This window comes from Fulmarus glacialis, unplaced genomic scaffold (genome assembly GCF_000690835.1).
Source record: "Fulmarus glacialis isolate BGI_N327 unplaced genomic scaffold, ASM69083v1 scaffold4766, whole genome shotgun sequence".
Taxonomy (NCBI): Eukaryota; Metazoa; Chordata; class Aves; order Procellariiformes; family Procellariidae; genus Fulmarus; species Fulmarus glacialis.
This window is the reverse complement of record NW_009216362.1, coordinates 17,798-27,981: the sequence shown is the minus strand read 5'-3', so window position 1 is coordinate 27,981 and position 10,184 is coordinate 17,798. Positions and strand designations below refer to the sequence as shown.

At 40.6% G+C, this 10,184-nt stretch overlaps 1 protein-coding gene across 1 annotated transcript in view; it reads left to right on the top strand.

The window, feature by feature from the left end:
- Window positions 1-5,069, top strand: part of LOC104077879 (Down syndrome cell adhesion molecule-like) — a gene marked incomplete at its 3' end in the record, with an annotated part of 66,442 nt that extends 61,373 nt beyond the window's left edge. Inside the window, exons 8-9 of the mRNA XM_009579278.1 lie at window positions 1,113-1,232; window positions 4,896-5,069. Coding sequence (XP_009577573.1) covers window positions 1,113-1,232; window positions 4,896-5,069 — 294 coding nt within the window. The remainder of the gene's footprint in view (window positions 1-1,112; window positions 1,233-4,895) is intronic.
- Between the last annotated feature and the right edge of the window lie 5,115 nt (window positions 5,070-10,184).

The window sequence follows — 10,184 nt, the reverse complement described above, 5'->3', positions numbered from 1 at the left end:
TAAGCCCCCTTTAAGTACTGAAAGGCTGCAATAAGGTCTCCCCGAAGCCTTCTCTTCTCCAGGCTGAATAATGCCAACTCTCTCAGCCTTTCTTTACAGGAGAGGCGTTCCACCCCCCTGATCATTTTTGTCGCCCTCCTCTGCACCCGCTCCAACAGGTCCATGTCTTTCTTGTGCTGAGGGCTCCAGAGCTGGACGCAGTACCCCAGGTGGGGTCTGACCAGAGCAGAGTAGAGGGGCAGAATCACCTCCCTTGACCAGCTGGCCATGCTGCTTTTGATGCAGCCCAGGATACGGTTGGCTTTCTGGGCTGCGAGCGCACCAGGCCGGCTCAGGTCCAGCTTTTCATCCACCAGCACCCCCAAGTCCTTCTTGACAAGGCTGCACTCAATCCCTTCATCCCCCAGCCTGTATTGATACCAGGGGTTGCCCCGACTGAGGTGCAGGACCTTGCACTTGGCCTTGTTGAACCTCATGAGGTTCACATGGGCCTACTGCTCAAGCCTGTCCAGGTCCCTCTGGATGACGTCCCGTCCCTCAGGCGTGTTGACCGCACCACTCAGCTTGGTGTTGCCTGCAAACCTGCTGAGGGTGCTTAATGGTTCAAACACCCTCATTTTAATATGAAGTGATTTGATTGGTATTAAAAGCTGTTGTTTTTTAAGGTTATTTGTGCTACATAATTTAATTCTTTTTCTGAAACTTGCTAGTTCACTTATAAAAAACAAACATAGAAAACTTCAGTTGTTCTTAGACATCTGTCAAACCTCTCACTTTGTTAGAAAGCATTTCTTTTCTGACCATGACAGTTTGATTCATCTGTTATTCTATTTTATAACCTTTCCTATGGAGAGATTTTTATTAACTTATTTTTGTATCCTATCAAGACCAGTGCTTTTGTTGTGTCTGGCAAGAAATACATTGAGATTGTGCACAGAAAGTAAATAATCGTGTAAAACCAACTTTACTATGTCACTGGATTGTCAAAAAGCTGGTTTTAATTTTTGCTTTCCACTATGAAATGTTGTACCTCCTTATTTGACTGGTCTACCATTTTCAGCTACCTGATAAGTTGCACAAATTCTCATGGCTCCTTTTGCTTCCTCCCGCAGTGCCCCCCAGGTTTGTGGTTCAGCCCAGTGACCAGGATGGGATCTATGGAAAAGCTGTAATTCTCAACTGCTCTGCAGAGGGTTATCCTGTTCCTACCATTGTCTGGAAGTACTCAAAAGGTAGGACTCCTCCTGTGGTCACTGGGTACAGATTAATTCTGGTTTAGTAACAGCTTACTCACCTGTAAGTTACTGGTTTAATCTTCATATTGTCAGAGGCTGGCAGGGTGCAATAAGGGAAGTATCCGTCATGTTTATACTGTTCTTCTATCATTTCCCTAAGCACGTAGTGCTGGCCATTGTCATAGACACAAGGCTGAGCTAGACAGACTTTTGGCCTGCCTTAGAGACGTCCTGGAGCTGTGAATGTGTGCCTGTGTTAGCTATGGCCTCAGCAGGAGAGTGATGAAATGGACGGCTGAGAGAAAAGAGATACTGCTTTAGTTGAACAAACCTCAGAACAAGGTTCACCGGCAGCATTTGGCTGATTTTTTTCCCCCTTCAAAATCCATGATAACATGGCCAATGATATCTTTTCAGCAAAGAAAAAAGGTCAGGTAGCATTAGCATAAGCAGTAATTCAGCATGCATTTTACATAATGCTTTAACATTTTCTTCTCATGTAACAGAGCATTAAAACTGGCCCCACTTGACCCTCAGTAACCACAGGAAATTGACTGCTTTTTAATTAAATTGACTGTAGATTGCGTATTCTGGCCAGTTGTCTTCTGGTTGGTTTTAGCAAGAAAACAAGCTCCCCAAACTCTATATCCAATCTACATGAGTTAACTCTTTAAAAAGCAAAACTAGGTGCTGTTGGGGAGAAATTCTTAGGTAATGCTCCATGTCATTTTTTGTTTCCTTAGTATCTAAGTCCAAATTATATTTGAAGAAAAAGGGTGGGAGAAGAGAATTGTTCATATTAAAGACTATTTTTGCTTTTATTGATAAATTCTGCTTTGTGGCAAGAAGGGTACAGAGCTCCAAATGCCATTAATCTCAATGGTATATGGGGTTTTAATTACGAATATAGGTCAAAAAGAAGTAATTCTGTTTTGTTGTGTTTGCATGCTGAAGGAGAAGGCCAAGCCAAGCTAGCTGAAGTGTAATTAACTGCGAATTGATAAGCAGCCCATCTCAATAAAGGAGAAAGGGATAGTGGTTCGATTTTAGTGACACTATACCATCAAGTGACTGTTTTTAAGGTTTTCCATTAAGAGTTCTGAAGTTTTTAAGTCAAATAAAGTTTTAGTAGATATGTGATGTAGGCAAAGCCATCAAACTGCGGTTTCATTTGTTGGCCAAAATAACGCTAGGTGAAAAGGTCAATATTTTTATAGAAGTCTGCATTTTGCTAATGGATGATTACAATTTCAATATTTAATCTAACTAAGTTGCTGTACAGGTCTATAGGATATATGCTACATCTTCCTTTAAAGAGACACATTATATAATTTTTTTGTGAGCAAGTTTTATGCCAAATTCTGAAATAATTACTGAGGTGAGGCCAGCAGGTGTAAAGCAATCAGATCAGGCCTCATCTGTAGGTACCACAACAGAGTAGAAAGGGCATCTGTACACCTGCAGACAAGTTAGTGTCATTGGCTTTTCGTGTCAGTGAAAAATGGAAAAAGAAGGTTCATTTTTTTGTACATTGAGATAGACAGGTAATGGAAATGGACTTGCTGTCTCTAAAGAATAATGACAGTGATCAATACAGACACCCCGTAATCAGCAAGAATCTGTTGGTTTAAGTCCTTCAGATTTAAAGGGGCAATGGGCACACACTGAAATATGGGAAGCTCTGTCTAAGGAAACAGTTTTTTACTGGGAGGGTGACTGAGCACTGCCACAGGCTGCCCAGAGGGGCTGTGGAGTCTCATCCTCGGAGATATTCAAAAACCGCCTGGACATGGTCCTGGGCAACCAGGTTTAGGTGGCCCAGCTTGAGCAAAAGGGTTGGACCAGATGACCTCCAGAAGCCCCTTCCAACCTCAACAGTCTGTGATTCTGTGATTCATGAGCATGTAGTCCTCTTGCAGATTCATCCATGCAGTTGTGTGTGATAAGCTGCTGTCACTGCTCAGGAAGGACTTTAGCTGTAATAGCAGTAACAGTGCTAACTGCAGTAAAAGTAAGAAGCCTTTGCAAACTGCTACACAAAATTTTGCCCAGTTGTAGCTAACCTCAGGAGTATCAGCCCTTTCCCTTCTGTGAACACCAAATTGTCCCCAGAATTTTTAATGTGAAGAAATATAAGAAGTGAGTGCTTACATCTGACTACTTGGGCAATCAATTGCAGATAGGTAGAGTTAGTGAAGCATAAATGTGCCGTCCAACTAAATGACAGGAAAAATGGCTTATTACAGAAAAAAAAAAATAGACAAAGGGGGAAGTGGAATATTCATGTGACTAAAATAGTTGAAAAATCAACAATGGCAACTGATTTTTGTGAAAACTTTATCCCTTTAACATTTCTAAGTTCACAGTATCGGCCACCAGACCTTCAGTGTAACTGTAAGTCCCCAAAGCAAACTCTTCCAGGGCCAGAAGGATTTTTAGTATGCATGTCTGGTCTTTTTTAATATTCTAGATGTTGTATTCATAGATTGTTATAGCTTGCTATTTTATACTAAATCATTCCCCATAGTATTTATTCATCTTATTTCCTCCTAGGATGACTCAGCCAACTGCATATAGTAATTAATGCTGACAGATACTAACTTTGTGTACGGAAAGTAGTATAAGAGAATTCCATTGGAGAAGACTACCCTCTGATTTCCCTGAAAAATCCCATCTCCTGCTGCCAAAGCAGGTTGCAAACCCCTTTGTTAGAAGAACCATATCTTAATATACACTTAGAGAGTCCCTAATGCTGGAGGAACCTGAACTTGTGGTGGGCCTGTTGACAGTATGGCATGCTGACAGTATGGCAGTATCCTGTTCCCTATTCCCTAAATCACCCAGTATATTATTTCCAAGGAAAAGTAGGTTCTTTCTTAAAACCAAAGTTGATACAGAAATCTTTGGCTTCCTGTCTTTTTATGGACCTTCCATTTTTACGTTACTGCCAAACATGGCACCTCATGCCTGATTAGTGGTCTGAGCTTTTTGTTTCTTTCTTTCTTTCTTTCTTTGTTTTTGTTTTTTTTTTTAACAGTCCAAATAAATACTGGCTACAAACATGGCAGAACAGAGATTTTATGTGTCATCAGTCAGTCAGCTGTAGGAGGAAACAAGCAACAGAGTCACTGATGTGGTTTTCCACGTTACTCAGAGTTTCGTAAACAAGGTCCTAGAGGTCCCTTGAGTATGCCATGTTCACTACAACAGGCATCCCTCCGAGTCATAAGAAATTCATTTGGTGCATGCATTAGGGATGCATACTTGTATGACTGTTCAGCTGTAATTGTCAATAATTTATCAGCCTCTAAATGTACAACAAATGTGCCTTTTTACCCATGAGCGGTCTGAAAATCTCCTTCATTTTCTCTCTCCCCCTTTCTGGTTCTTCCACTCCTGCTTCATGCTCCTTTTGCCCCTTTACCTTTAACATGAGCAAATTACTGCTACTGTTATGTTCCAAAAGTCTTTCTTCTTTCCATTTAATGAATTCAGTTTTGGTGAAGAACCATTCCGTTTGTCTGATGATGTCAGAAGCCATTCATATTTGAATTGAATTGAGCCTCTCAGAACAGGAAGCTATAGTTTCCGCCTTATTTTAAAAAAGACTGAAATGCTTTCCTTCCTAACTAACCTATTTCCATGGGGGTCCTGCTTTAGGTGCCGGGGTTCCTCAGTTCCAGCCAATTGCATTGAATGGTCGTATCCAGCTTCTCACAAATGGCTCCTTGCTGATTAAACATGTGCTGGAAGAAGACAGTGGATACTACCTCTGCAAGGTCAGCAATGATGTGGGAGCAGACGTCAGCAAGTCCATGTACCTCACTGTTAAAAGTAAGAACTAAAACACTTCTCTGTGTTCCAGATATTACCATTGAGTGAAAAAGGCTTGTCTACTGCATCCTTAGTTTGGAGAGAGGGGAGGTGGGAAGGGAGGGGAGAGGTTGGTTTTGTCGGTTTTAGTTTAATGTTGGTATTCAGCTGCATGTGGTAGCACCTGGAAGTTAGTATGGTTAATAATAAACATGGTTTAGTAGAGGGAGAAAAGGGGACTTAAAGATGAAAAGGATTAACATCTCATTTCAAAAATTTGTATCATGTCTATGAGCTACAGCTGAGTAATGAAGGGGAAGTAATAAAATACTTTGGTCAAACATGAACATAGCTGAGAATACAGAGGAAATATTATTTTAAAAAAAGGCTCTAGAGATAATATAATTTCTCACTAGAGAAAAAAGAGACTATTGACATTTCAGCATGCCAAATGTTCCTCGATGACCTATTAGACCAGTATTGAAGGAGGTCACCAAGCCATTCACTTTCATGTTTGTAGGATTTTTGAAGATTGACTGAGTGTTTTGAAGTTCTGAGATGTCAATTAGCTTGAAAAAGGTTTGCCCTAGAAAGTAAAAAGATTTTTTTTTCCTGAAAGGAAGGAAAATCCAACTTATTTGCCATTGAAGAGCTATACTTTAGACCACTAAAGTTTAAGTTTGGGGGTGTTGTTTGTTTGTTGTTATGTCAGAGAATGAATAACTAAGTTCTTTGAAAGGAAGAGTGTCAACTTTGTTAGATTTGCAAGCCCCAGTACCTCAGATGTCCTCTCCACTCTGTTTTACCATAGTGGCTTCATCTTCTGAAAAATAACATGATATCCCAACTGCTCAAGCAAGTATATTAATTGCATAATTTTTCTGTGGATCACTAGAAGTTCCAGCTCCTGTGGTTTCCATAACTGGCCATTTTTCGGCCTATCTTCAACTGCAGTAGCAATGCACTGCTGTAATATATTTCCTCTGGTTGGCAGCTATGCACACTGCCTGTCTGATCACTGCATGCAGTTTCATGTGTGATAAAAGAGCATCCCTTATCAAATAAGAACAGGAGCTTCCCTGGAGAGTCAGTTGCTGTTTGAATCTAATGAAAACCCCTCTGGCTCTGAGGTAGCAGGCAAGCACGTCTGTACACCCTCACACATCCACACTAACACACGTACTGCTCCCAGCAAGGCTGTTAGAACAAACGCTGTTAGCGTGTTGGTGCGTGTGTAGAAGAGGCACAGCTTTAGTTTTAATCAAGCACACATTAAGAACCATGGCATGGTTCTAGTACATAATACTTGCACCTAGTTGGGTCGAGTGTCTCCAAAATGGGGGCCTGGACCTGTCTTTATTCTCTCTAGTACTGTATCTTAGCATTTGTTGTTCTCTTTTTCTCTGTGGTTATTCTGGCTCCTTTTCCCTCACCCCCACAAGCCTGTTTCTGGACCCCCTACTCCTCAGGCATAGCCCTACTACTAGATAAATATCTGGGCTTTCTCCATGAAATTCACAAGTTCTTAATTAGTTGATCCTGCTCCACAAGGTCGCCCTAAGTGCCTTCTTTACTCAGAGGCGGGAAGTGAGACCTGGCCCAGGCAGTTGTTTCTGGGTGACAAAGTTGGTAAGAAACAGCCTTCCAAAACATAAACAAAGATTAGCATCAATACATCTTGTTATGGCTTCCTTGTGACAAACTGGCTTCCCACCTGCCTTTAGTTTATATGTGGCTTGTCCGTGAGCAGTAGCTCAAATCACCTGATAAAAAAGTAGAGTGGCTTAGATGGATTTAGTCACTGATCGTGAAACTAGACTGCCACTCAGAAAGAAAGACATGGCAACAGTCTCTTTACAGCTGCCTCCTTCACTTCTTAACTGTCCCTTGTACCACAGATACCTCATGTATGCAGATGCTAACCATTGACAACATCACTGCGAACTTAAAAAAAAATCCTCTTATGCACAGGTGATTCTCATCCATGTTTGATAAAAGTTTCCGCCTACTCTGTTAGTAACGTTGCTGGATAAAAAGTTTTGCCTTTCATAGATCCTGTGACAAATCTCTTAAATGAGACTGAATGCTTTACTCTTCCAGAACTTCCAGTGTCACCTGTATGTAAACAGAAAAGCTATTGACTTTTGATGTCAAAAGAGGGTAGACAAATTTTTGTTTTGGTAGTTCAGGAGTGGACAGAATAGACATTGACCTAATACACTTCCATGACTTGCTACCTCTAAAATTGATAGACAAAAAGCCAGCTCAAGCTATAAAACAACTTGACTTTCTTAACAAGACTCTTAATGCTAAGAAGGAAATGGTAGTAATTCCAGATACATATTTATTTAGTGCCTCGGTGTTTGTTGCGTGACACCACCACATCAGAGAAGCTGGTCCGACTTCTTGGTTGAAGGGAGATTGTATGAGGAGGAAGTGCAAAGAAAAAAGATGAGAGGAAAAGAGAGAGACTTCAGAAATACTAACAGAAATGTGAAAAGAAAACTGCCAGAGTCAATGCTGAATCAGAAACCACAGGGCTAGAATGGCAGCCATGAAAGCAGAGAATTTTCACTTCGCAGCTATTATCCTTCTCCCTTTCTTTTCAAGAAGGTATAAAAATCATGATCGGTGGAATTTTTCTCTTCTTCTGAACCAAGGATAAATAGTTCTCAAACTCCTTATTCACCAAGACATACAATATTAGAAAATTATGAGAGAGACCTGGAATAAGGAATCTAGTGCTGTCTTGAGAAATGACTCCTGGTGTTTGAGATGAGAAGACTTCTAAAGAATTTCTATCAAAAATAATGAGCCTTTAACATGAAGGGAAGAACTAAAATTATTTAAAGGTTGCCTGGGAGTCACAAGGGAAGAAATGTCTGCTTAAAATGGACTGCCTGCCTGCTTTCATCTGAATAAACGTCACACTTCCTAATTCCACCTTAGGGGCTATATATGACATGATAGAATGGTATTGTGAAAAAATTCCCCCCTGAAAAGCAAGCCTTAATTAAGGTATGTATGTTCCTATGTAAATAATCCATTGGAGGTAGTCATATTAGCTCTGCCCCTTCCTAAATCCATCACTTATTTTCATGTCACTGTGGGACTGAGAAGTTTTAATCTGATCACCAAAACATCTCCAACAAATCCTCTCTGCCCAGAAAACAGAATTGCTTCATTCACTTTCCTCTCAAATATGCTTCTTAACTATTTGCATTATATGTGTTTAATACATAAACCTAAAGCCGTCGGTCAGACCCACTCCTCCTTCCAGCAGGAACATACTAATCCCAGCTAATACTTTTAACACTAAGTTTCAACACTTAAACATTTCTTTTAAAACTTCTAAAATTGTTGTCTATGACAAGAGCTGGTGGAATAACATAAAAAGAGGCTGTTTGGGAAAGGGAGCCCGGTCACAGTGTAAAAGTGAGTCTAGTGCCCTGTTCCTGCAGCTACCCTGGGTCTTGGCTGTGGTAATTCACCACCCTGTGTCTCTGCTGACTCTGCCTCCTTTAGTGCCTCTCGTCCACGTCGACCATGACCTCTTCCAGGCAAGATTTCTTTCTCTCCATCTTCAGACAACTGACAAAACAAAGAGGCCCCAATCACATAACTAGCTACTACTGCAAAAGAAGTAAAAGATAATAGTAGTTATAAACACAAACAAGCCCAAAAGATGCTTATGAAAAGGGATTCTAATCTAGTGAAGCTGTTTCCTCCACTGCTAGCTAAAAGTTGTTTCACCATATGGCTGAAGCACTGCAGCATTTGTTTATTAAAATGGATAGAAGTCTATGCCTGGCTTGCTCCGTGAAACTTTATCTGGGCAGGATAAAAGCACACTCCCCATGTGGCCAGGCAAACACCTGCAGTAAAGCCAGCAAGCTGTGATGGAGAACTTGCTGTGCCCTGCTCACCAGGATGCCTCTAAATGCTCATTTTAGTCTGTAGGAAAATAATTCCTTGTTGAGAATATCGGAATGTCAAGATCTGTCAATTGTTACTTTTCCTTGTGTATGAAAAGAATAGCATTTATACATAGCTGGTATCCTTTTGTTTATGTCCAATTTCTCATTAAAAATGCATATATCCCACAAGATGTCAGCAAGGGTGGCAGTGCCTCTTCTGCATTTGCAAAGATAGATTATCCACGCTGTGTTGTAAAGGAAGATAAAAATCACCATCTCTAACACATTCAAAAATGCTTATAGGAAGAACAGCAATCATACTACATCAAATTCACCTGAGCCCAGTTATTTTGATATTTCTTAATCTGTCCTTGCTCCATTTTTCACAGTCCCATGGTCTGTAAATAGTGTTTTCTGTGGCAAAACAAAACAAAGTCCCCTGGTCTGATTGTTTCCTCTGTTCTACTGTTTTCTTCTCCTGACATTCTGCCATCTCTAAACAAAGGGCTTTTTCATTTATTTGCTTCTTCATACTTATTTTGTGGTTATCTCAGGCAGAGTGCATTTTTGTCCAACAGACAATTTTGGCCAAAACTAATAAAAATCTCCAGCTGGATTCTTGCATATCTCCTCAGAATGAAAGAGTAAGGTAAAGGGAAAGAAAACCAAACATAATTTCAATGAACTGAAACTACTCTTGTATCCCAAAGTGTCCTTTCTCATGAGCTGGCGAGCTGCCCTTGCCTACATTTGCCCTTACCCTCATGACAGGCAGCTCTCTCTTTCACCACCTATTTCTTGGCAAACAAAGGCAAAAACTGTGTTAAATATGAGGATGTGAGCGAACTACAGCACAGCTCAGTTTAAATTCCGAGTCAGTGGTGATGGATTGTAACACTCTCTATCTGTTTTAATTACTTATTTATTTTCATTAAATGTGCAGTCTAAAAGATGTTGTAAGAAAGCTACGGTAAATCTTGGAAACATGAAAATTCTCCCTAGACACAAGTACTTTCTCTTGTTAGTAAAACAGCCCATTTTTTTCCTAATGAGGTCCTCCCACTATGAGAAATGAACAGGGTCTGAATGCTGTTTTCTGCCTCTTCAGACCATTGGCACAGCTTTGATTTAGGGACTTGCACTTTAATCACCCATCATGTGTCATTACCCCAACAGGCGGCAGCAGCCGCAAGATACAAGCTCCAATAAATTGCACTGA